The following is a 27,406-nucleotide window of genomic DNA, read 5'->3' as shown; positions in this document are numbered from 1 at the left end:
TATATTAGATATTTTGATTTCCTACTGAAGCCAACAGTGACTGGGAGAGCACCTGAAATTTTTGGTTATCTAGTTGTCTAAATCCTGCTCTAATTACATAAACAAGTTATGAGGAAGGGCAGGGAGAGAAAGTCATGAGGAGGCTGACATCTAACCTTGGTTTATGATGAACACTTATCTTATCAACCTACTGTTAATAAACTCACTAAAACAATAAAGAGCAAGATTTAATTTTAACTTGGTTTACTGGTCTGCTTTAGCAATGGCTAAAGGTGATAGCTTGGAAAAATATTAATCAGAGTTAGGTATTTAAAGTCAGACTTATTTTTTGGCAGTTTCTGCAAGAAAGTTCATCTATCAGCCATCAACCATGAAGTTTCTTAGCTACCTCCTGGTGTACCGAAGGTTCCTGCTCATTGTCCTCACCCCACTGCTTTTACTTCCACTCCCACTTATCATCAAAACCAAAGTAAGTGATCTGCTTTGAGAGGTAAAACTATTTCGCACCTGTATGTCAAGCCTGAGATTCCCAGATCTTTTCAGAATCATTGAATGATTTGGGTTGGAAGGGACCTTGAATGACTTCATGATGTTTGCATTGTGGATTTTCTTTTATTATATTTTTTTTTGTCAACTCAAAGTATTTGCATAGAAACATAGAAAAGACAACAGCTTTAATGTAAGAGTCCGTGCTGGTTACATGAAATTCTGAATTATATATTTGTTTTCTTGTTCAGGAAATGTTTTTTTCTCACTTAACTTCTTCTAGACTACCTTGAAAATCTTGTCCTTACTATTACATTTCAGCCACTTTTAAACTCTTCATGATTGACAATGGAGATGAATTGTCAGGAAGACAGTTGCAATTACATTTTTATTTGATGATGGATTTTGTTAAGTTCATCATATATTGTGTTGTCTGATAGCACATGACCAGAATCAATGATAGGAGAAATTCCCTCTGGTTCATGAATAGAGCAAAGAGTATGGTAGAACACCTTAATTTTATTTTACTTGAAATAAGTTCTTCTGCCATTCAATAACTCTTGTGACAACTCCAGGCTGATGAAACAGCTATCTAAATTTTATTAATGATTCTATTTGGTACAGCTCTGATGTCAGCAGAACGAAATGGGCAGCATTGAAGTAATTTCTCGTGAAAAACCTCCTGTTTTCCAGGAGTTTAAATAAAAGAGAGTCACTAAAATTACAAGTCTTAAAAACAAAAACTGTATTTCTTGTTAGTCTTGCACAATACTTTTTATGTTAATGATGTCCTTGCCTTATTGATGTTGATGACAAAACTTCATTGATTACAGAACAGACAAAATTTGACCTATTATTGACTGTGAGTACTCCTAGAGGTTTAAAGGTTTGCTTGCAGATGCAGAATGTTTGTGATTTTTGTTAATTCATGGTCTGAGAATGCTTCAGAATTACCTTTATGATTAATTGTGCTTGAAGGAAAAGGCAGGTGAGTTTTTTTTCCACCTTTCGTATGTGGCAGAATTTAAGTAATTTTACTGTCTCTTAGAAAAAAAATTCTTTAAAACTATTTTACAGGCTATATTTCATACCTTAGCAGGAATATCAATAGCAGATAATAAGTACCCTAAATTCAGGTCCCTTGACTCATACTTGTTCCAGGTGAGGGGAATCTCTTTACTGACATAGCTGGATTTTTTGCAATTGTGAATTTTTTTCCTGGATGATTCACCCATATCTTTGTTGGTGCCTTTTGTATTCTAGGAAGCAGAATGTGCATACACTTTGTTTGTAGTTGCCATCTTTTGGCTCACAGAAGCTTTGCCGCTGGCTGTTTCAGCTTTGCTCCCCGCCTTCATGTTCCCATTGTTTGGTATAATGGCATCCAAGGAGGTAAACCTTTTTTTGCTCTCTATCATACTATAGATTTCAATGATAAAAATCTCCAAAGAGAACCACATAACGTTGAAACCTGATAGGCTAATCCATGGATTTGCTGAGTGCCAGTCACAGTAGGTCTGCCTCAAGACTTGCTTACATGCTTTGTCCTTAGGACTTGTTCATATTTCTTTAATTTTTTTTTTTCTAGCTTATGATTCAGTGCTTAGATGCCAGTCAATGGGAAAATGCAGGATAGATATAAAATATCCTTAATGTTACAGAAGTGAGATGACACATTAAAGACCCCATGTGCAAAATGCTGTGTATACATCTTCGTGTCAAAGAGAGGAAGCCACAGATGATCATACTCTCAGTCTATGTTTAAAGTTACTCTTTTATCTGTTGGATACATGACTAAATTAATAAAAGCAGCATTTCATTGGTGATTTAGATCATATGTGATATGTGACTATTGATCTTAGGTTGTTCATATCATAAGCCTTGTTTTTAATTTTGTTTTAACACTATGCGCTTTAGCAAAGCTACTTTTGCATCATTTGGCTAAATGAAATTAAGAGTTTCAATGAAATTAACAGTACAAATTTAAGCCAAAAAGAATTTTCAGTATTTATTTCAATATATACCCTTGCTGAAATTTTTTTCATTATACTGGTAATACAAAATACTTACAGAAAGTCACCATTTAGTTAGTTAACAAATTTTTTTTTGCTTTTATTTAAGGTGGCATCTGCTTATTTTAAAGACTTTCATCTGTTACTGATTGGAGTAATTTGTTTGGCAACGTCAATAGAAAAATGGAATTTCCACAAAAGAGTGGCTTTAAGAATGGTGATGCTGGTGGGTGTCAACCCTGCATGGTATGTGCTAAACAATGTTTTGAAGGACAATAATACTTGTGGAAAGCTATGTATTCCAGAAATAATTGCCTACTGCCTTTTCTGTAGTAGAAATCCAGCTTTTCTTTTCTGCTGAAACAAAGTAGGTATTTGAACTTACATGATTGATTTGTCCATGACACTTTATTATTTTGCTGAAATCCTAATTGAAAGTTCTCTGCAGTGATTCTGTTCATAATAGTAATCCTTCTAAACAAAAAATCTGATGAATTTGTGAATAATGTAAGGGACCTGTTCCTTAATGGTGGTTAGTACATTACATATCTGATGCCTACAACTGAAAATCTGTGCTATGCTCATTATTAATTTGGTTTTCAATACTGTCTGCAAAATTCTGGACACCTCCCAAAAATACAAGAATAGTTCAAATACACAGTGAGGAAAAGCAGTCATAAAACTAGAGATGTGGTAGGGAAGAAAAAATACATTAAGCTCAATGTATCTATGTTTTTTTTTTCTTTGTCTGCCTATGAAGTAAATATCAAAGGAATAGAAACTTCCCCAGCTGGATGAGGTGATGAGGGAAATGAAATCACAGACTCTCTACTTACTATCAGCATACATCTTATGAAGTGAAAGCTGCTTGCTTTAGAAGCTTACAGAAAAGTTTTAGGCCCACAGATTTGTCTGTCAGCACATCCGTAAGGCTGCAGATGAGATCCGTAGAGCAACTCTGGCTTCCCAGAACACATGATGCTTATGACTCCTTGCCAGGAATCAGTGACAGGAAGTAAAATCTCAGAAAAATAGAAAGCCCAGGTCTAAAAAATGAGATGCCTCTTAGGTGATCTGACCAATAACATCTCACGGAAATGCTGCATTACTTCTATTCCTCAGTGATTTGTCTGTCCAAATTTTAAATATCATGTGTATTTTGATTTTTCCTTCATCTTTTGATAGCCGGTAGCTTTCTTTTTTGACAAAATGTTCCTTACATTCTTGTTGAACTGCCTCCCATTATCTTTAGCTATATTCTTGAGCTATGCAGTTTTAGTTATTTTAACTTCTCTTTTTTTGATCACTCCTAAATCCTCACCTTTTGGCTGAAATTTTGAAAGGGAGAACACAAGCGGATGGCGTGCTGTGTGCTAAGATGAACACTGCTGGGGAACTTGCTGTGGACACAGAAAGCCGCAGCCAGCTGCTGAGGATACCTAGAGTGACTCTGCAGACAGCTTTGTAACCCTGAGGAAACAGTATCCATCATAACTATCTCAGCTGTATCACGTTTCCTGATCATGACAAAAGGATGACAAGATTATGATAAGATATCTGTGAAGGAGAGGATCCTCCCGCCTCATAGCATCTGCTGTTCGTTATCTGTGCCCACCACAAAGCGGTGCATGCTGTTCTCTGTGCACAGCCCTCCTCCGCTAGCAGGAGTCCCCAGGCAGCCTGTGCACATTGGAGCATCATCCAGCCCAAGGCAGAGATACAATTGTAGGAGGTTTGGCATTAGCGGACATGGGGGATGCAGCAGTGGAAGTAGAATAGCAGGAGTCTTCTGGATTCTGCATTCTTCTGGAGAGACTGGCTTGTATCAGCAATAGTGTGGCCAGCAGAACTGGGGAAGTGATTGTCCCCCTGTACCCAGCACTGGTGAGGCTGCACCTCAAACACTGTGTTCAGTTTTGGGCCCCTCACTACAAGAAGGGCATTGAGGCGCTGGAGCGTGTCCAGAGAAGGGCAACGAAGCTGGTGAAGGGGCTGGAGAACAGGTCTTATGAGGAGCATCTGAGGGAACTAGGATTATTCAGCCTGGAGAAAAGAAGGCTAAGGGGAGACCTTATCGCTCTCTACAACTACTTGGAAGCAGATTGTAGTGAGGTGGTGGTTAGTCTCTTCTCCCAAGTAACAAGTGATAGGACAAGAGGAAACGGCCTGAAGTTGCTCCAGGGAAGATTTAGGCTGGATATTAGGAAAAATTTCTTCACCAAAAGGCTTGTCAAGCACTGGAACAGGCTGCCCAAGGAAGTGGTTGATTCACCGTCCCTGGAGGTGTTCAAAAAATGTATAGCTGTGGTGCTTAGGGACATAGTTCAGTGGTGGACTTGGCAGTGTTAGGTTAACAGTTGGACTCAATGATGTGAAAGGTCTTTTGCAACCTAAATGATTCTATAAGTCCCTAAAGACCTCCTATCGTTTGAGCTATGTGGTCTGCTCTGCAGACTAGCAGGGAAAGGTGAATACATCTATGCAACCTGCAAGGACTAGAATGGAGTAATAATAAAACATTGATTGTGCATTACATAGCAAAGAATGACTTACAGCTGAATGTAAACGATGTTATCATCCAAGGTTCCATGCAGACTATTTTTTAACACCACCACAGGGAGAACAATGCAGAGAAACTGGGGCTGAACAGGTTAGGGTATATTTTGTTATATTTTAATCAATTTTAGTGTCAGTCTAGAGTACACTACACTCAACTAACTGGTCATCTGACCATCAGTCCATCAAATGCTGGAAATTTATAATGAAGTTTTGAAACATATTAGTGAATGTCTTAATTTGCTTTGGTTTTAAAACCTCTTGCGAGTTGTACTAAAACTATATTTTTCTACAGTGTGAAAATTCATATTCAGTGTGCTTAGCCTGACCAGTATTTTCTGCATAAAATTTTTTTCTGAAAATACAATTCTTCCCCAACTTCTATCTGAAGACCTAATCAAAAACCATGTAAAGTTAATGGGTTTTATACTACTGATGACCGTTTGTGTCGAATGTCCACTACTTGAAGGTCTGCAGATAATTTCGTCATTATGCAATTAAAAGTGCACAGAGAGAAGACAAGTTACCCCTATTGGGAAAAAATCAAGTTTGAAACGTTGCTGTGAGCTGAAATTAAAGTCTCTGAGAGGCATTTTGAATGCTATTTTTATATCACAAAATATTGCTTACATTATTTTTGTATAAAATCTTGGGTTTGTGTGTCAAGTGATCCTTACAGTTTTTGTGAAGCTTTTGATCAAGGTTAGGCAAAGAGCTTTACAAATTGCACAAATGACTTCTCAGAAAACGCTGCAGTACCACAATCCTTCCACTCGCATTTCTCTCTCTGTGGTGATGCATGGCAGTTGTTTAATGACACTGCCAACACCTTGGGACAGGAATTCAAGAGGACTACTCTCATTTACAACTCCAAGAGATGCATTAAAAATGACAATGTGGCCTGCATTCTGTTTACTGTCCAGTTCACCAGATACAACACAGAATATTTGATTTTTTTAGTGTAAAACTAGAGTGACTCCAGTCACTAACGCAATTCAGTGCATTACATCATTGCAATCAGGAATTGCACAGATGCAATTCCTATTTGTAGTAAACTTAGCATAAGATGTGTCAGGGTCAGACTAAGACATTGTAATGACCTTCACTTCCCCGTTTAATATTAAATATGATGTTTATTGAAGCACAAATAATCCCTACACCTGTCTTGGGGTTCTGATTAAGAACTAAGTTAAGTACCACTTAGCTAAAGCCTAAGTGATAAATCCAGGGTTTTGACCTAGCTTGTACAATACAGGATTAATAGCATTAGCAGTATAGCCATTTTAACTTTCATATGAACTTGTGACATGCATGGTGCTCTTTCTTTGAAGATGATTCAAATACAGTATCATACAGTAAATAGACATTGTTTCTGTTTCGATTTATAATATATTTGATCCTTTAACTCTAAACCACGATAATATTAGTGCATTTGATGAAGATAATTTTAATTCATAAACAAACTTCTGCAGAGGTCAATTACAAACTTTAAATTTTCAATGTTTCCTACATTCAAGGTTTCTGTTGAAAAATCTTTCTGTTTACATCAAATAGAGTGGTGATAGGAGGTGTTGCTGTCTCAGCTACAGACTCTTCTCTCCCGTTCCAGGCTTACACTGGGTTTCATGGTTAGTTGTGCTTTCTTGTCAATGTGGCTCAGCAACACCTCTGCTGCTGCCATGGTGATGCCAATTGTAGAAGCTGTAGCACAGCAGATCGCCAAAGCTGAAGCAGAAGTTGATGCGCTGGAGATGTCTTGCTCTAATGGCTCCATCAACCCAGCGCTGGAGCTGGACGGTAGGCACGCAGTACAGTTTTCATCTTTGCCCACCCTCACTCTGCAGTGGAGTAAATACACACAAAATAAAGATGAATGGCTAGGGAAGTACTACCACCATTACATGTTTCATTGTGAAACTTCTCTTGGATTAGTGTGTATGAGGCCTCTCATGTTCACAAACATTAATTAAAACTGAACGGGTGCAGAATACAGCAATTATATGAGAGAAGGGGAAAAGAGAAGTGGCTGGGTTGTTCACCCTAGTAAAATGCTTGAAAAGAAATATGACTACAGGTTATAAATACACTGGGGTTAGATGTCAGCAAGAGAAAAGAGCTTTTTAAGCTCTAGGGTAATGTTGGGAGAACAAATTAATCTGAACTGATTACGTAGACGGTTGTATTTAAATTTGAAAGATTTCTCCTCAATACAAGATTCAGACTCTGAGGAATAGGAGTCATGAAGGAGTAGGGCACAATTCAGCTTTTTAAGATTGGCACTTGTAAATGTATTCATGGGATGATGTGAAGTGATTGCATGGAATGGGACATGGTGATGGAGCCTTTCCAATTTTGCACCCTTAAATACTTATCTGTGTTTGCATCGATGTCTTGCAGAAAATATGGGAGAATGTGAAAGCAGTGAATGGAAAGAGAAAGAAAAACAAGTTAATGGGTAACAGTTATTCATTTACTAAATTCTGTTCTAAGAATTCATCTAAATAGAATATCCGTTCATAACAATACATGTCTTTGTTTTTCCAGATATAACAACGTGTGTAGTACTACGTGCACAATTGAAAAGGAACAAGAAAAAGAAAAGGAACAGGTACTTAAGGTGTCTTTTTTATTACGCAGCTAATGTGTTTAACTTAGTTTTAACCTAAATCTCACTCCTATGTGACACCTAACATGACATAGCTAGCAATGAAGTTAGTTTCATGTAAATAAGAGATATGTGTGTAGATATATCTACATACAAGTTGCTTTGTAGTTATTTCTTTAGTGGGATTGCGCTCCCTGTGTATTTTACACAAGTTAAGCTAACCTCACCAAAATGTGTATATATGATGTGTGCATATATATATATCAGTATATATAAAGGAAGTTCTTGGGTAAAGACTGAGACAGCTCAGGAAAAGGACTTCAGGATATGGCTCTCCGTCCTTTTCCTTTGGGTGAATAATTGTAATACCTCCACAACACCAAACCAAACCACGCCGCATACAAGTATATTGCCTGCAAATTATCTGGCTCTTCTGGGACATGCCTGAATCCTGTTTTTGTGCTTGATGATGAGCCGTTTTTGTACATTAATTGGTGCATATTCTTTCTAAGCAGAACCTACCACCTGCTGAAACAGGGAGAAAAAGCAAAGAGGACAAATACAGTGGGATTTTCAAAGTGATGTGCTTATGTGTTGCTTATTCCGCTACCATTGGAGGGCTGACCACAATCACGGGAACATCAACTAATCTGATTTTTACTGAGCACTTCAATACGTAAGTGACTACATTAAATTATTTGTATTCTTCTTAATCCAGAATTTTAACTGTTCTTTCCTGAGCTCTCACCTGGCTCCCCTAAAATGCATTAGAAACCTTACCCTTTGATTTTACATTATTTGATTCTATTATTTTCTTTTTGTTATTTTTTGTTGAAGAGATAAAATGAAATTGTATGGTTGTATTTGCCTTACTTTGGGAAAGGCTGTAAGTGACCATTCAACACATGCGACAAGATGACCGTTCTTTGGTTAAGCAGTACTTCACTCTTTGAATAGCTGTATGGAAAAAAAATGGGCTTATCTGAGGAGGAAGCCACTACTTAGCATGAATATGTCAGACACTACCTGGCCTTAAAGCACTGTTATTCATGTCTAAGTTTGAGTCTGCTTAGCAAGGAACACCAGGAGACTTTCAGGAGGCTATGCTTAATGCATTTTGAAATGAGTAATTTAGGTCCATTAATCAAAGAAAAAGCTAATCATTTCAAGCCAGTCTGAAAATTTGCATTCAGTGGAATACTTTGTTTCGAGGATATTAAAAACATTCTTTAATATTCCTTTTCTAAGTAGAACTACTTTGTAAAAGAAAACTGGCAGATTTCATTCCAAAGTTTTTGAAAAACCAATAGTTCTTGCTGAATTTGTTTTTCTTCGGCAAACTACTCACAGACATAAATATTCCTACTCTAATTTTAAAATAGAACAAAATAAAGCACAACCCTTCTCTTACCCTCTGCCCACTATTTTGTATTGCACAAGGCAAAATGGTAAAACACCAGTTATTGTTAGATTTTCTTTCAACCTGTGTTCCATGAATAGATGAGATTTGGCTTTACCATGTTACTAAAGAGAACTGAAGTGCTACAGTCTGTAAATCAGCCCGTGCTAAGAGAATGGCAAAAATGGAAATGGTGTGGAAATTATAAGGGTGCCTGTTATTTGGGCCAAAGAACCACACAGGGCAGACTATGGCATTATGAGCCTTCAGACTTAAACTTTTATACATACAAGCATTTCTGGTTCAAGCAGGCTTCACACTCAGTGAAGGACCCTAGAAGAAACTAAGATTGATTTCTAGGGGTAAGAACTACTCTTGTGCATTTCCTTGTAAAGTTGTAGGAAACTTGAAGAAAACTGGCTTGCAGCTGGTTTTTCAGTTTGTCTTTGCTATTAACAAACTCTTCAAGAATGCATAAGCAGATTATCGTTCTCTCCCTGGGTCTTCACCCTCAGCTAGCTGCATGGGCTGTACATGGAGCACTGCATGTGTAATCCAGTTTTATACCTGACCAGGATTTTATTTAATCTTTACACAACCATTGAGCCTAATCCTTAAGATGAATCCACCATCAAACTGTGCAAGTATTTTTATCTTTACTGTCTTGCTCCCCTTTTCTTCAGAGGCCTTGTTTGTATTTGTGCCCTGTCTGAAGTATGAATTGATCTGTCAGCATGACTTGGACACATTTGCAGTCTACCTTCATGTATCATAAGCAACTGAAGTAGAATAATTCAGCAAGAGAGCTGTACATGCAGCATATTCCTTAGTTTCCCACTCAGTGATAAAACACTTAAAGTGGTGCTGTGAAATTCCGTATTCCTCATGTCTTCCCAAATTCAGTATTAAATAGTTTGGAATTAGTGTTACTGTTCTCGACTTCCCTCATTTTCATTTGTCAGATGAAGAGGAAACCAGTATATCTGTGTTAACATTGGAGCCGGTGTGTTGCTGGGAATCCTCAACCTGATGTTGATTTAGGACATGCAATTATAATGTGTTCCACAGGGCAGAAGCAAACAATGGAAATGTTGATGCAATGCTAAGCATCCCTGCCAATGAGAGTGATACCAACTTTCATAAAGGCTCCTTTTCAAGACAGATTGTTACTGATCCTGTGAGGATCACTCCATTCTTTAATTGTATGCAAAGAGACACTACAATATAGTGTCTAGAATTTATCCAACTGAAAAAAAAAAAAAAAAAAAGAAAAGGAAAGAAAGAAAAAAAAAGTATTGCATAACACACCTAGAAATTGTGTAACCAGCTAGTAGGCTAAGCATTAACCTGCTCACCACTGCCCATAAGATACCCAGAAGCCTTTACTGGCCAGGGAGGCACCAGTGAGGATGAGATGCATTAGTCCTCACTGCTCCCTGGAACAGATCCTTGGTGACACTCGGTCCCTTTCTCCTGACTCCATATGTTTTTCCTTTAGTATTTTATCCCTTTCTGTATTGGTGTTTTTCCTCTTGAACCCTTCAGGTTGCTGCAGATCCCCATGTCAGTTATCTCACATCTGCAGTTCTACCCATCTAATCTTACATAGCTCTGCTGTAGAGACTTTCTCACAGCTCTCCCACATGAAGCAGCACTGCAAGCCAAGGTTCACGGCTGGGCCATATTAGAGCAGGGCTGCGGATTGTAGGAGCAGAGGCAGCTGCACCCCAGGGAAAGGGGAAGGCTGTGAAGAGATTAGAGAGAGAAACGCTTACCAGACAACACTGTGTCAGGGAGAAAACTGAGTTCTCCTACGCTTGAGGAAGAGTAAATGGTAAATGAAACCTTTGGTTCTCCAGTAAGCCTCACTGGCAAGTTACTAAATTTCCTGAACCCTATTCTAGTAACTGAATTTGACTTTCCAACACGAAGAATCACACTTTGCTGACATTAAATTATTTTCAACCTAAGCAATTTTATAAAAGTCACAAAAGGAATAATCTTATCTGGATTTGTTCTGTGAACCAAATCTGTTGGCATTTTTAGTGTTTGCCTGGAAAGAGTTTATTGCTATTGGCACTAAATCACTGTAAAATGGGGGTTATTAAAATCAATCACACTTTTTCATTTTTCAAAGGAAATAGGTCTAGAAAATAAATAGTTCAGTGTGTCCTGTCCATCCTTGCCTCAGTCAAGGCCCATAGTAGATAATCCAACAATATCAGATAATCCAATCAGCACTGCAAAACAGATAATTTTTAAAATAACTTAAATTGATCTTCTAGTCTACCTGAGGAATATTTGCTCTGGAGATAAAGAATACTTAACTTTAAGATTACCAGAAATACTTACATATACACTCATCCCTACACAAACTTACTGTGAAACCTGACCACAAGAAATCAACATTTTGTAACAGAATTGACTCTTTATTGTAAAGTTTTCAAGAGCTTGTTTTGTTGCTTAGTCAGGAATTATCACACATAATTCAGGAAAGATCATAAACACTTCAAGAAGGGATGAAATGCTGAGTCATTTCTATGCTAATGTCAGTTTTTTCCTGTCTTGGAATTAGTAGATTCAAAAATTGATGTGATAAATAACCATGTAATGAATAAATTATATACAATAGCACAATGCCTTTTTGTGTTACATTTTCACCATTTTCACTGTCTTATCACTATGGACAGTTGCAATTTAGTGCATCACCTCAAGAAGTGGGTAGGAGTTTTGATTCAGTCCCTGCTGGCGCTTTAATTGCAGTATATGTAAGCATCATAATAAATATAGATCAATCCTAAAATTCACACCAGACTTGAGAAAGCACTTATAACAAGCATTTACTGCCTCAAAGACCTACGCGAGCATCAGAATTCCTTCTCTTCTAGCAAAGCCTGAAATACAAAAGATTGACTGCTAATTGGAAACAGTCATTACAGCCTCTGTCTGGACATTGAGATTTCCCTTCCATTTGATTTTTGCATCAAGGAGGAAGTCTGTTCAAAAAGAGTAGATTTTTCTCACTTTTAGCATTAAAAGCTCTCTCAATAGGGCTGGAGGAACTCAAAGGAAGAATAGCTTCTGTTCGTAAAGTGGAAAACAGAATTAATTTACCTGGTGCTTTTGCTTATCTGGCATCTCTCGTTCAACAGAAATTTTCTTTCAGAAAACCAAAGCCCATTTCTTCTTTTCTTAAATGCATATGGCAGGGAGAGCTCTGGTTGAATGACCCACATCTGTAAACAGTAGATTAAGGCAGCCTCAAAGAGACAAGGTGAATGAAGAGACAATCCACCTAACAAATGAACATTCCTGCCTTTCCTGGAAATTAGTAACAATAATTTTGGTTTTAATCAGTTTTGAATCTCTTATGAAACCTTAAACTATACAAGTCTCACTGTTGTCTTCTAAGTTCACTACTACTTCTGGAGCTTGTTCGAGTATATTTCCTTGTGCTAAAGTCTCTTCTCAAAGAACTGCTTTTCTGTTCTGTTTCTTTGTAGTCTCAATGGTCTCACGTTGTGAGTGGCCCTTCCTTGCCTACTGAACTCAGGTTAGAGACACACCTAGATTAGTATCAGATCTCCAGACCTGTTGCTGACCCAGTGCTCAATTAACTGTCATGGCTAGTTCCTGTAGTGGTCTGGGACAGGATGGGAGGGTGAGGGAAAAGGATACAAGAGGCCACCTCATTCTGAGGTCAGCTGCCATCCAGAAGAATTTTATTGCAGCAGGGCTTTCTCGCACTTCTCACAAGTCTTCATATCTTTGCAAAGATCAACTGAACAGTTTTTTACCTTCATCCAGACGTTACCCAGCTTGCCAGTGCATCAATTTTGGATCCTGGTTTATCCTTTCCATCCCCATCACAGTTATTATTCTGCTGCTCTCCTGGGTCTGGCTCCAGTGGCTTTTCCTTGGATTTGAGTAAGTAAATGTTGTAATAAATAAAACTAAAGTTTGATGAAATAAGACATATTTTGTACCAGGAGTAAATATTTCATCTATGTTTAACAGACTCAACAGAAATATATTGCAGCAACAGTGATTTTGTGTCCTTGATTAGTAGGGCTGAATCTCTGGATGGGCCAAGGATTTCTTAAAATAAGGATCCTTGACTACTCAGCCCACTGTGGAAAGTCTATATCACAAATGTTGATACCCATTCCTTTAGAATATACATGTCATCAATAAACAGTGCATGTGTGCAAGACAGAAGAATACTGAAATTTTATGCGTTTTGGTCTAGGACTGGAAGATTTATAGTCAGGATGTTGCCCTTCACTGGAGTCAGGAATTGGCTTAAATACTTGAGCAATGTCTGAGCTATAAACTGGATGACTATATTTGTAAATGTGAAGTAAAAAACTTCCACTTTTCCAAAATTTATATGTGGTGGAATGCTGGCGCATGTTTTTCCCTCAGAGCTTGTGTTTTTAAGGCTTTGGAGAGGATAATACTTCTTTTGGGCTGATTCTTCAAAGCCTTATTCTCCATGAGTTCACTAACATCTGCAGAGATAACAATGGGGACACCTGTCTTCCACAATTACATGGCTACTGGTGGTGCAAGAGGTGAAGAGTGAGACTGTCTACTCTTAAGTAGACTTAGAATCATCCCATACTTACCACTCTGTATATAAACATTTATTGTTTCATTTTTCTTGATTTTTTCAAGTGTTCATTGTGTAAGGGTCTTACCCAAGAATCAAAAATTAGCTTGTAGCAAATACACTGCTGATCAGTATGCAGCCTACTCATGCGATACAAACTTTTTCATTACAACACAAAGTAAAATCATAGATGACTTTGATTAAATAGCCAAGTTATGTATTTGATTGTTTCAATCACTTCCCATGATTAAAATTTCACCCTTCCTGAGCAAATGAGCTAGTCAATAACAGGACACATTTTGTTGCTGCCTCTGTCAGTCTCCCACTGGACTTTGTCAATTGATTCCAATGTGCTCAGTTTCATGTGTGATAATTAAATGGGAGATACAGCATTGTAAAGTGAAAATTTTACCTTTGTAAAGTGCTATTGGTAACTGGAAAGGTTGGACTTTTGGGGCTTTTTTCTGTATACACTGTTAATTCATCATTCAATATTGCTGATTTACATTCCAGTTTTAAAAACATGTTCAAGTGTGGCAAGAAGAAAACAGCTAGAGAAGAGGCCTCAGCACAGGTAATTCAGGAGGAATACAAGAAGCTTGGACCAATGAGGTATGTCAGACTATAAATATGTAAATAACAGAGAGTAAATCCAAGTGTGTATTCAGGAAAATGTATAATCCATTCTGTTTCTGCTATAGCTACCCAGAAATTGTTACACTTGTCCTATTCATTCTAATGACCCTGCTGTGGTTCACCAGAGAGCCTGGCTTCATCCCAGGATGGTCTTCCCTTTTCCCAGAGTAAGTAATCTTTTCTATACACCAACAAGAACTGTACAGGGTCTTAACTACATACCTTCTTTTCTTCTTAATTTAAAAAAAAAATTAAAATACTTTCAATACTTCAGAAATATTCTGGGCTGAATTTGTGGAAAGCTTTGTAGTGTATATAGCATAGGTAAACTCCAGCAATCTCACAGATGTATGTTCTGCAATATCTGAAATATACTAAACCCATTACAGAATAAAATATAGTGCCTCCTAAAAGGGATTATACCTAGGTTTTAGACTTGATCCAGTGAGGGAGAATACATAATGACTTATGTTACAGTATCCTACTTCCTCATCAAATCTCAAATTTCAATAATAAATCTTTGGGTAGAATTTTTTGATCTATTGCCCTTACTGACAGCCACACTTGTATGCATACAGGCCAACATCCCCTACTTTGACAGCTCTAATTAATGATATAAATTAGTATCTGCTCGTTCATAACTCTCTCAATGTCGGAGTTCAGCTAACCACCAAAAAGCCAGGAACGATTCAAGAACTATTATATTCTTTTGCCTTCTGCTGCAGCTTGATTACACAGTCCCTCCCCAGAGTCATCTAGACTTTTTTCCCTAAGAAATCGGTCACTCTTACAAGAACTTATAATACTGTGGTATCTCCTGTTCTCTTGCTGTAATGACTGTAATTTCAGGTCTGTTCTGTGATAAAGGTCTGAGATTTGCTCTGAATTACTGGGAAGTAGTTGCAGGATTGGGAGGAGTGGGACTTTGTGCTGTTTAGCTCTTTCTGGATTTAACATTTACTACTGGATGGGTCAAAGGCCAGTGCTGGACTTGGATGGTAATTTTCCATTTTGTTTTCTTGTGCGTCTGTCATAAAAGACATGTGACCATGCATCCATCATGCCTTCTTTTTTTAAATATATTCTCACTCACACACCCTCCCCAGTGTTCTGCCAGGAAGTCTAATAGGGGATGTTAAAAGGCACAATTGTAGCCCTTTCAAGATTTAAAGTGCAAAGCAAAATTATTTTGTGTAAATATAGCATTAAAAAGTGTATGAAAACCAAAGATTGTTTTTAAATTACTTACTTTTTAATTATAACAAAAAAGTTGCAAAATAATGGGTTTTTTCCCTTATAACAACATCAGAGCTGATGATCATTGTCTCATATGAAACACTGTATTCTTGAAGGGGTTTTGGAGTGTTGACCTAATCAAGCAATCAGCTAGCCAAGCAATCAGGCTGGCTCTGTTTCTCTTTGGGCTTCATATTAACATTCAGTGATCATCAAACACTGTTTAACAAGGTACATCTGATACTGAAAAACAATTATTGTAAACAACCTGTGAAATATGGGACTTAGGGCTCAAATTAACTATTTCAGCCCAAAGATTCACATTTTCCTATTCAAAGTTGTCTGGTTGCCATTGTCTGAGGATTTTGTTCATTGATAGGGAAAAACAGAATATTCTCATAGTAAGTGGGGTTACAGGTAACATCATGGGGATGTTACTTTGTGGGTGCCCTCTAATGTTTTCCTTGGAAGGCAATGCAAGCATGTGTCATGTCATGTTAGGCTGAATCATGTTATAATTTGTGTGAGCTAACCTGAAGAGAAGCTTGTGTTACTCCCTAACAAAACCTTTAAGGGGAAAGAAAGCATTTCTTAGACCTTGCCTATTTCTAGCTTTTATTTACCAATCAATTGCATTAACAGGCATAAAACCAGGCTATTAGGTTTTTATTTTTCTGAGCAATGACAGCTTCTCAGCCAGGACACATAAATGGGGCAATGAACCAGTGGAGTTAGAGCTGGGAGTAGTAGTAAGCCATCTTCTTTAAAGAAAACAAAGAAATGGGAAAAAGAACTCAAAACCCAGGAACTGAGGTTCTATAAATGGTTACATTGCACTCACCACCTCAATGCCCAAGAGACTTCTAGTGTGCACGAACTGTGGCTTACATTTTTCACACACTTGTTCCCTAGTGCTTCCACATACAAAATTGTTAAATGTTAATGTTTTGGATTTAAGTGTACTGACAGGCATGTGCACAACTTCCTTAAGTTTATATTACAGGAAACAACTCTAAGGAAATATTCTCTGCCCTTAGAAATCTGATTTCTTGTCAGAAACCTGATAATATTTACTTTGTATGGGATCTTATTCCACAGGTTCTGTCACCTGCACAGATGAGCGTTGTCCTTACAAAAAGCTACAACGTCAGAGCTATAAGTAACCTTGAGACCCTCCCGGACCAGTTAGTGGGTCCTATTAGGTGGGGATCACACCACTCCTAGGATCTTAAACCAGACAAGACCGTCAGTTTGTTTATTCTAACATGCTGAAGATCAGAAGAGCTACATTGTTCTGTGTGTTAAGCCCAGTACAGATTTATTTTATTAGAACACGAATTCCCAGAAAGCAACTAGGCTTGATTTCTCAGATTTTGGGATTTACCACTTTTCTTGATAGTCTGTCCTGGTAGATAACCATTTCTATTCCCAAACTAAAAAAGACAAACTCGCACCTTGGTTTCTGTCTGAATATATCTTCCAGTCATCTGTTTTTGTCTTTCACTGCTGGATTAAAAACTTTTCTGTGATAGATGCTTTAAGGATATATGTATCTGGTTTAATCAAAGGGTGTAAGGAGGCAACTAGGAAAGCTAAGGCCTCCTTGGAGTTAAGCCTTGCAAGGGAGGTCAAGGACAACAGAAAGGGCTTCTTCAAATACATTGCAGACAAAACTAACACTAGAGGCAATGTAGGCCCACTGTTGAATGAGGCGAGTGCCCTGGTGACAGAGGATACAATGAAGGTGGAGCTAATGAATGCGTTCTTTGTCTCTGTCTATACTGCTGGAGACTGTCCTCAGGAGTTCCAGACCCCTGAGGAAGTCAGGATAAAGGAGTTTGATTTGGTTGATGAGGACTGGGTTAGGGCTTAATTAAGAAAGCTGGACATACATGGGCCCTGATGGGATGCACCGGCGGGTGCTGAAGGACCTGGTGGAAGTCATTGCTAGACCACTCTCCATCATCTTTGGTAAGTTGTGGGGAACAGGAGAAGTGGCTGAGGACTGGAGGAAAGCAAATGTCACTCCAGTCTTCAAAAAGGGCAAGAAGGAGGACGCAGGTAACTACAGACCAGTCAGCCTCACCTCCATCCCTGGAAAAGGGATGGAAGAACTTATCCTAAGTGCTGTCTCTAGGCATATCACGGATTAGAGGGTCATTAGGAGCAGTCAATATGGCTTCACCAAGGGGAATTCATATTTGACCAACCTGATAGCCTTTTATGAAGACATAACCAGGTGGATAGATGAGGGTAGTGCAGTCGATGTGGTTTATCTTGATTTCAGTAAAACATTTGACACCGTCTGCCACAGCATCCTCGCAGCTACACTGAGGAAGTGTGGTCTGGATGATCGGGTAGAGATGTGGATTGTGAATTGTTTGAAGGAAAGAAGTCAGAGAGTTGTCAATGGGACAGAGTTTAGTTGGAGGCCTGTATCTATTGGAGTCCCTCAGGGGTTGGTACTGGGACCAGTACTATTCAATATATTCATCAATGAGCTGGACGAGGGAATAAAGTGCACAGTCAGCAAGATTGCTGATGACACAAAACTGGGAGGAGTGGCTGACACACCAGAAGGCTGTGCTGCCATTCAGAGAGACCTGGACAGGCTGGAGAGCTGGACGGGGAGAAATGTAATGAAATACAACAAGGGCAAGTGTAGAGTCTTGCATCTGGGAAAGAACAACCCCATGTACCATTTGGGGTTGGGGACTGAGCTGTTAGAGAGTAGTGTAGGGGAAGGGGACCTGCGGGTCCTGGTGGACAGCAGGATGACCATGAGCCAGCAAGGTGCCCTCATGGCCAAGAAGGCCAGTGGCATCCTGGGATGTATTAGAAGGGGTGTGGTCAGTAGGTCAAGAGAGGTTCTCCTTCCCCTCTACCCTGGTGAGACCACACCTGGAATATTGTGTCCGGTTCTGGGCCCCTCAGTTCACGAAGGACAGGGAACTGCTTGAAAGAGTCCAGCACTGAGTCACAGAGATGATTAAGGGGGTGGAACATCTCCCTTATGATGAAAGGCTGAGGGAGCTGGGTCTCTTTAGCTTGGAGAAGAGGAAACTGAGGGGTGACCTCATTAACGTTTATAAATACGTAAAGGGTGAGTGTCAGGAGGATGGAGCCGGTCTCTTCTCGGTGATGGTCAATGACAGGACATGGGGCAATGGGTGCAAGCTGGAGCACAGGAGGTTCCACATTAACATAAGGAAAACTTTTTCACTGTGAGGGTGACAGAGCACTGGAACAGGCTGCTCAGAGAGGTTGTGGAGTCTCCTTCTCTGGAGACATTCAAAACTCTCCTGGATGCGTTCCGGTGTGACCTACTCTGGGTGGTCCTGCTCTGGCAGAGGGGATGGACTAGATGATCTTTTGAGGTCCCCTCCAACCCCTAACTTTCTGTGATTCTGCAATTATATCACATTATAAGTTTTGTTTTGACAAACGACATGGAATGCTTGAAGTTTTGCTTCAAGAAACAATTTCCCATCATTCTCACCACCCACGTTCATGTTCTCAGACCCTTGTATGCATCCTCACAAGTTATTGAATACCCCTCTAAAATCCAAACACCAATTTTTTAAAAATCCTAGGAGAAATATTGGTATTTAGTGATGATACCTCCCCACTTTTTAAGGGCCACTTTTTGAAATGTCAGCCAATTTTTAATCCATACTTATGCTGTATCAGTATTGAATAGAGTTCATTTTTAAGCAGCATGATCAAATGCCTTTCAAATATACATTGCCTTTACTGGTTAATTTTTCTTAAGAAAATTTTGTAAATCTATTTAAGATTAATCCTTTACTGTCCTGCCCTGAGCCCCTGTTACCTCCCTCTGGAGACAGACAGCAGGGTGTTTTAATAATGTGTTGTATAACATCACAGAGGGCAGCACAGGGTAAAAACGTCAGTTTCCTATCCATCAGTGGAAAACACAGGATCACACATCATTTCTGCTACAGCGGTTTCCTTCCATGTCCTGGCCTGATTCCAGGTTGTAGGATATTAGCTTCAATTAGAGGAGTTTCAAGTTGGCCTTTGGCCAGGACTTTATGAACCTCTTAAGAAACAGAAAGTTCAGCACTGGGCTGCAGCTGGTTACAGCTGATGTACGCAACTTAGGCTTCCCTCATGCTCCCTCAGATTATTGCCTGAGAGTACTCTGTCTTTTTTTCTGCATGGTTTATTCCTTCTTTACTTCCAATACAAGGCCACTATGTACTTTTGCCCACAGCCCTGTTCTATACAATAGATTCAGTTGGAGTCATTGTGGAATGTCCTTAAACAATAGATTTTTTTCCTTCCTTATAGAACCACCAGGTTTGCAGTGTTATGAGCACACAGATTTTGTATAAGCAATTGTATTACAGCTTGGACAAATGGACTTTGGAAAATGTGTATCTCAGAATTTGATAATGATTGAAAAGCTTCTGTTTGGAATGGTGTCACTTCTGTCCTCATAATAGTACGACTAACTGTAGGATGTTGTGTGTCCCAAGCAGGTTTTCTGAGAATGGTATTTTGCATGAGGAATACTAAGGTTTTTTTCCCCTAGTTGAACAAGGGGATGTGCAAAATCCTGCACCTGGAGAGTGCACGCCAGGGGCCACCCAGCTAGAATGCAGTTTCGTGAAAAAGGACCTGGGGATCATGGTGAATGCGAAGGCGAACATGAGCCAGCAATGTACCCTTGCCACAAAGAAGACAAATGGTATCCTGGGCTGTGTTAGGAGGAGTGTTGCCAGCAGGTTGCAGGAGGTGATCATTCCCCTCTACTCATCACTCATGAGGCCATACCTGGAGTGCCGTTTCCAGTTCTGGGCTCCCTGGTAAAAAACATGTATATACTGGAGAGAGTCCAACAAAAGGCCACAAAGATGATTAAGGGACTGGAGCATCTTTCCTGTCAGGAGGGGCTGAGAGAGCTGAGACTGTTCAGCCTGGAGAAGTGAAGGCTGCAGCAGCACCTTGTCAGTGTCGAAAAATACCTGGGAGGGTGCAAAGAGTGTAGAGCCAGGCTCTACACAGTGATGCCCAGTGACAGGACCATTGGGCAATGGGCACAAACTGAAACATAGGAAGTTCCTTCTGAATATCGGGAAATGCTTTTCCCTGTGAGGGTGTCCAAGCACTGGCACAGGTTGCCCAGAGGGGTGGTGGAGTCTCCATCCTTGGAGATATTCAAAAGACATCTGGCCACGGTCCTGGGCAAGTGGCTCTGAGTGACTCTGCTTGATCAGGAAGATTGAACCAGGTGACCTCCAGACATCCCTTCCAACCTCAACCATTCTGTGAAGAAGCAGCTGCCCAGAAGAAAGTGACAGCATGAATTGTTTCTGTATCTAAATCTTGTCTTCCTTCAAAACTCCTGGCAAGCCTTAAGAGAATGCAGGATATGATTCTAGAGGAAGAGAACTTTCTGCTCTTTAGACCCAGTGCCTCTGGTCCTAGGCTAAAGGTGATATACAGACAGAACCCTTGGCCTTAAGAAATCATAAGAAAATAACTTGATTTTTAAAAGTGTTTTCTGTGCTAGCTGACAATAGGAGGCAGGAGACAGAATATATTAGAGAACCACTTCAACTTCTACGGCAGCTTCGTTTTGTGACAGTGTTAGCTAAAACCATGCTGGTTGTGGTGTCAGTGTGCTATGCATATTAAAATTTTTTGAATCTCACCTAACACTGTTAAAGCAAAGGGATCTATCAGATTATACATTTGCAACATGTAACTGGGAGACAACTTTTCCCTTTCAGTGAAAAGCCCTAGTTTAGTATAAAACCTTAAGCTGCTGGGAAGATCTGCTGGGAAGTTATGCTTAGACCTGCTATAGCTGCATATGCAGAAAAGCATATGATATGAGGCTGAGAGGAGAAATATATTGGTATATTGGTTCAGGAAAACTTACGGAGCTTACAGAAAAAGAAAAAAATAGTAACAAAGCTAAAGAAAATGTTGGGTTTAACTTTCTTCAGCAAAATTCTTATTAATTTGAATGACCACCTTGACTAAAATAAGACAGACTGGGGTATGCCACAACATAATAGTGTGTAACAGGATCAGATGGATGTGTCGGAATGGCCTTAGAGCTCAGCTTTGCACTTTACCTGATCTTAGGGTTACTTTGTGCAAGTTAGAAGGACATTGGATCCGTTTAAGAAACACTAGTGCAAGCAGGCACTGGAAATGATGAAAAAATAACCATGGCCCTTGTGTCTATGACCCTAGTAGCGATAGCCATAGCAGAGTGATAATGAAGTTCTGCTGCCTTCTCTTAGCTACAAAAGCATCATCCTTTGTGGGTGTGCACAGTGCTCTTAAGGCCTCTTGGACTGAGTCTATTACAGAGAATATTAAAAGTTATTAAATTTATCATTGAACTGTGAAAATTAGTTGTTTAGGCATCAGCTATTCCCAAACATTCCCCTCCCCCAGCTTATTTCTGTGTAACACAATAACACAAGCTTACTCAAGATGCTTATATATGAATTTAGAGGGCTTGCAGCTAACATTTCTACAGTTGTAGTGAATTAACCTTGGCTGGCTGCCAGGCATCCACCCTCAACAGGACAGGGAAGAAAATAAGGTCAAAAGTTCATGGGTCAAGACAAAGACAGGAAGATCCCTTATCAGTTACCATCATGGGCAAAACAGACTTGATTTGGGGAAAATTAATTTAATTGCCAGATAAAAATAGAGTTGGATGGCAAGAATCAAAGACAAAAACTAAAACACCTTGTCCCAATCTCCTTTCTCTCCAGGCTCAACTTCACTCCTTCATTCCTGACTCCTCTACCTCTTTCCACTGCATCAAATGGCACAGGGGATGCGGAATGGGGCATTGTGGTCAGTCTGTAACAGCTCCTTTCTGCTGCTCCATCCTCCTCCTCACTCTTTTCCCCTACTTGTCCTGACTATATAAATTTATGTGGTTTTTTCATGTTAACTTCTCCTTAGGTATAAAGGCTATGCTACAGATTCAACAACTGCCTTAGTGATAGGCCTCCTGTTCTTTATTATTCCAGCAAAAACATTGTCTAGGACTTCAAACGGAGAAAACAGTTGAGTATATTTTGATGTGGATTTTGCTGCAATAAGGTATCTAAGATGCTACAATAAATATAACTTACTGCACTTGTTAGAGGAATGTTGTTAAATACTAAAGTTACGATCTTAATACAAGATAATATCTTACTGGGACACAAAGCAACCCTGGCCTGGAAGTCCATGACATTTTAGCACACATTAAGCATTGTGAACAGCAGGAACTAGTGCTGTGCAAAAACCTGCTACCTACAGCCCACCACTACCAATGGAAACCACCTTTCCATTGACCGCGATGGGCTTGGAATGGAACTGCACGGGGCAGGGTTTGGCTTATTTTTTGAAAATGTTACTGTTTATTTAAGATAATCTATAAAATTCAACATGGTAAATGAGCCCATTCTCATCTAATTTTTCCCCTTCAAAATGGAATTTCCCCCAATTAAATTATACCTCTGGCTTGTCCTCTTCATGCATTCAATTCTGCTGCTGAAATCAGTGAGATCTGCGCTATTGCAGAGAATGCAAGATCAGAACCTAAATGAGTCTAAGTGAAACAGCATTTGCTCAGCAATCTGTCTGAATAGTGCAGTTTTATTGAGTAAATTGAACTCATTGATATCCCATAGCTATCTTCCACATAGGGAAGGAAGGGAGAGGGGCCAATGCTCCACTGGTGGAAACTGTTTTAGCTCTATTGTCTTCAAGCTGTGACAGTTTTCACCAGCTAAGGATCTGCCCCAGGAAGTGCAGGTTGTTCATGTCAAAGACTTCCTTCATGTTATAATGATGAGATTTTGCCTTTGAATATTTCCCAAGTAATACCTCAGAGAGACTATTTCAAGATGTTTTTTCTGTAAGTTTTTTAATATTGGTGGGGGGTTCAGTATGATTTTTTTCTTTTTTTTTTTCTCTAGCTGTTTTTGGTTACACTCCACTGATTACTTGGAAGGAATTTCAGTCATGCATGCCCTGGGAAATAGCTATTCTTGTTGGTGGCGGGTTTGCCCTGGCAGACGGCTGTGAGGTAATGCAATTTATAGAAGATACTGAACAATTAGCATGACCGGCATCAGGAGCAATTCAGACATGCAGAGAATTCACAGTTATTCTCTTGTTTTATCAAGTAATTCTGTAGCAATATTGAACATGATAAATGTGACAAATATTCAAGATGTTCAGAAAGCAGGCTCAAAAAAAGAGTTTGCTTTGTCTTCGAAGACTATGCACAATGATGACTATGTTTGTCATTCAATTTAAATCCAACAGTGGTAGGAACTGTACAGACACACTGTTTCCAAAGCCTTAGGGTTAATTTCTCATGCCACTGAGATACCTCCCACATGGAGCCCTGCTGACTGCTCCAGTAAATTGAGCAGGTTTGGGCCCAAACTTATGAAGCCTGATACATGCATATTACAATTTTCTGATTATGTCTCCTCTAAACATCTCGGAGGTGCAAATATAAATAAATGGAGTACAGTTTGCATGGATTCCTATAGGACACCATTGAATTAAGAAAATGTGCTTAAAAACATGGAAAATATTTAGGCTATTTTCTGTTTTACACAAATACTTCACAATTAGCAGATGAGTAAATTCCTGTTCTATACCATTTATTAAATGTTCTTTTCAGCGATTTTTGAAACATAATCATGTTGTCATATTCCTTATGCAGGTTTCAAAACTTTCTGAATGGGTAGCAAGTAAATTGACGCCTCTAGGATCCTTACCCTTGTGGCTGGTTATCCTGATATCATGCCTTATTGTCACTTCAGTAACAGAAGTGGCCAGCAATCCAGCTACCATTACGATATTTTTGCCCATACTATCTCCTTTGGTGAGTATAACAAAGGTTGTTTTTAATCAGAACCTGCTCTATCATCCATGTACTAATACAGCTTCTCAAAAAGGCAGTTTTTAAAATTCTTCATAAAATATTTCATGTATTTTTTGCTGTGTTGTGCATTGGACATTTGGTTGTTTTGGAGCTTTCTTACAAGAGATGCTGAAAAATCAGTAAAATTAAGTAAAAGTTCAACACTCAAAAGTCAACACTGTTATTCCTGTTTGTGAATAGTCAAAGTACTTAAAAAGGACAGCTCTCAGTGTTTCTTCAGGACCACATCTTCAGTGAAAATGGTTAACACTGCAGCTTTCAAGCTGCCATCAAAGAGAAGAGAGGGCTAATAGATGTGTTTTATATGTAATACTCATTTCTTCTCTACTTAGCTTGATTATGTCCTTTCTTCTCATCATCTTTATCAAAATATCCTGTTCTTGCTTCTTCTTCAAAACTTACTGATCATCTTCTAGTCTGTAGATTTTCCTCTTGGCCAGCCTAGATGCATACTAATTCCCCTTCCCTCTCTTACAAAGACACCTTAGTCCTCACTCCATTGAATCCTTCCTATTTATTATACACAAATTCAACTTTACCATCTTTCTTGCAGTGTTTTTGATTTTAGTGATTGTGCAGTGTGTTCACTCTTTGCAATAGTCTTGTTTTACGGACTCAACTACAATTAGAAAACATCAGGCATGAATTTAAAGTTCAGTAGCTATTCTGTATTAGAATCACCTTTTCTCTGAAGCAATCTTAAAAATGAGTTATCAGAAAAGGTTATTTCTCACTATTTAAACTGGCAGTTCTGTTCACAGTTCACTTCTGTTAATATAATAAGTTTGTATTTACGTATTCCATCTGGCAAATGTGTCCCTTGACAGCTGTTCTCTCTCTTTTATTTTATGATAGGCTGAAGCCATTCATGTGAACCCACTTTTCATTTTGATACCTGCCACCTTGTGTACTTCCTTTGCATTTCTGCTTCCTGTAGCAAACCCAGCCAATGCCATTGTATTTTCATATGGTCATTTAAATGTTATGGACATGGTGAGTTTTAAGCAAAACACCCTAAAGGGGATTTTTAGCATTTCAAAAACTTTCTTCAGTGTCTTGATGTGAGTTTCTGCTTTCTTTTTACTCTCCTTTAGGTGAAAGCTGGTTTGGGCATTAACATCATTGGAGTTGCTGTAGTTATGCTTGCAATTATGACATGGATAGTGCCTATATTCGATCTTTATACTTACCCAAGCTGGGCACCAAACATTTCTTCTACAAGTAGCACTGGGGTGTAAAAAAAAAAAAAAAAAGCCTAGGAATTGGTTTGGATTGGTTTTGTTTCTTTCCTTTTCCACTGACTTGTGGTGAGTGACTTAGAATGCTTTTTGTCACCTCAGTGATAGGGATCCACATTACTATAAATGCCTCAGTCCCAGAGACTGATGATCCAGTCTGAGAGTCTAATCAGGAAGAGTGCTAGACTTTGCAAACATCATAACATTAGATAACTATACTAGTTCAGCTAGTCTGAATTTTTATATCTTCATGTTATGAAGGAAAAAAATAAAAGTGCATAGCCACTATCACTGGCAGTTTGCCCCCGTTCTCAGGGTAGTGGAATAATGAGATTTAGATTTTATTATTTCAAATATATGTACTTACTATTACATTGGTGATATTTGGTGTTTGTCAAAGAACATATTGGTTTTATGTTTTCTAGATTCAAACACTCTTTGAAATGGTGTTGATCACAAACAAAAGATCAGGCAGGGGATTGTCTTAAACACATAGTTTACAGATCTGTCAAAAATGCACAGAAATGGAGAAAAACGGCATGACCACTTACACAGCACTTTATCAGTTAAGCAACTTGTTATCTGGAAAGAGAATACATACTTAAGCATATGTTTAGTCTACCTCCTTCCAGGACCTCACTGAAACATGTCATTGTTGTTTAGTTTCTTTCTGGATAGACGTATATTCATAGATCTGAGTTGATCTATATAAATGGAGACTAAATTACCATCATACCCCTCTGCTGAAAGTAGAGATACATCCCCTTGATGAATGAAATCACAAGGTAGAGTGCTGTCGATGTGACAATCTGTCAATCAAGACTACAGTGTGTTTTCACCAGAAGGCTCATGATCTCTACAGGACAGTTTAAGGTTACGAGACTGCGTTAATGTTGTAAACACAAAACAGTGCAATGTAGTCAGAATGGACATTTGGAGTTCAGTGATCTTTGAATAATTATGTTTTATATGGTTGTTACATGTTTTTCACAGTAAGGGCTACAGCATTGTTCTTTTCACCTGTTGGGAAGACCTGTGACAATTTTTGAAGAGCATTTAGTTAATAGTCTGAAACAAAGCTGTATGTATTTAGCTTGGGTCGTCCCTTGGGGCCTGTCTATGATGGCTGTAACCCTTAATCTGTCTTTTACAGATAGTGTAAATGATCCATTTTTCCTAATAACGACAACAAAAAAGAGCTTGTTTTTTGATTAGATGGTTTACATCTATTTTTGATAGTTCATATTTAGAGTAGAGATGTCAGTCATGACTTCTATAACGTCAGAATACAGTGTATAGGATTGTTATATATGTAGTTTGCTTCCATTATCTACCAGTTGCAGACCCAGCTGCACTGAGTTATGAAAGGAGCACTTTTTCTTTATGATGATATTTTTGTGTAAGTAACTGCTATCTGTACATGCCACTACACTTTTCAGCCTGACTGAGGCTGCTATCTCTTTAGGATGGCTACCTTTCTTTTCTTTTTTTTTTTTTTTTTTTAATTTTATTGTTTTATACTGTGCTTGGCAAAACTGGGCTATGTCCAAGACTAGGCCAATCAGGAGCTGACACTATAGAAATAATGTTAACTGATTATGTCAAATATCCTCTGCAGTGATGATTCTGATTACCAATACAAAACACTGGGCTACATACAGCCTCTAACTCATCAGGAA

General features: G+C 38.8%; 1 protein-coding gene across 2 annotated transcripts; it reads left to right on the top strand.

The window, feature by feature from the left end:
* The first annotated feature begins 370 nt into the window (after window positions 1-370).
* On the top strand, window positions 371-25,727 carry SLC13A1 (solute carrier family 13 member 1). 2 transcript variants are annotated; one of them, XM_086473364.1, is made up of 15 exons: window positions 371-469; window positions 1,750-1,878; window positions 2,608-2,744; window positions 6,664-6,851; window positions 7,452-7,509; window positions 7,599-7,662; window positions 8,175-8,335; window positions 12,866-12,985; window positions 14,184-14,282; window positions 14,372-14,473; window positions 22,503-22,606; window positions 23,507-23,616; window positions 24,268-24,429; window positions 25,345-25,482; window positions 25,584-25,727. In XM_086473364.1, the coding sequence occupies exons 1-15, from the start codon at window positions 371-373 to the stop codon at window positions 25,725-25,727; spliced, it is 1,815 nt and encodes a 604-aa protein (XP_086329490.1). The 2 variants fall into 2 exon arrangements, with proteins under 2 accessions (XP_086329490.1, XP_086329481.1); XM_086473355.1 differs by having other exon boundaries at window positions 8,172-8,335.
* Window positions 25,728-27,406: the final 1,679 nt, after the last annotated feature.

Source organism: Leptosomus discolor, chromosome 1 (assembly GCF_034619465.1).
Source record: "Leptosomus discolor isolate bLepDis1 chromosome 1, bLepDis1.hap2, whole genome shotgun sequence".
Lineage (NCBI taxonomy): Eukaryota > Metazoa > Chordata > Aves > Leptosomiformes > Leptosomidae > Leptosomus > Leptosomus discolor.
This window is presented reverse-complemented; position numbering and strand designations above follow the sequence as displayed.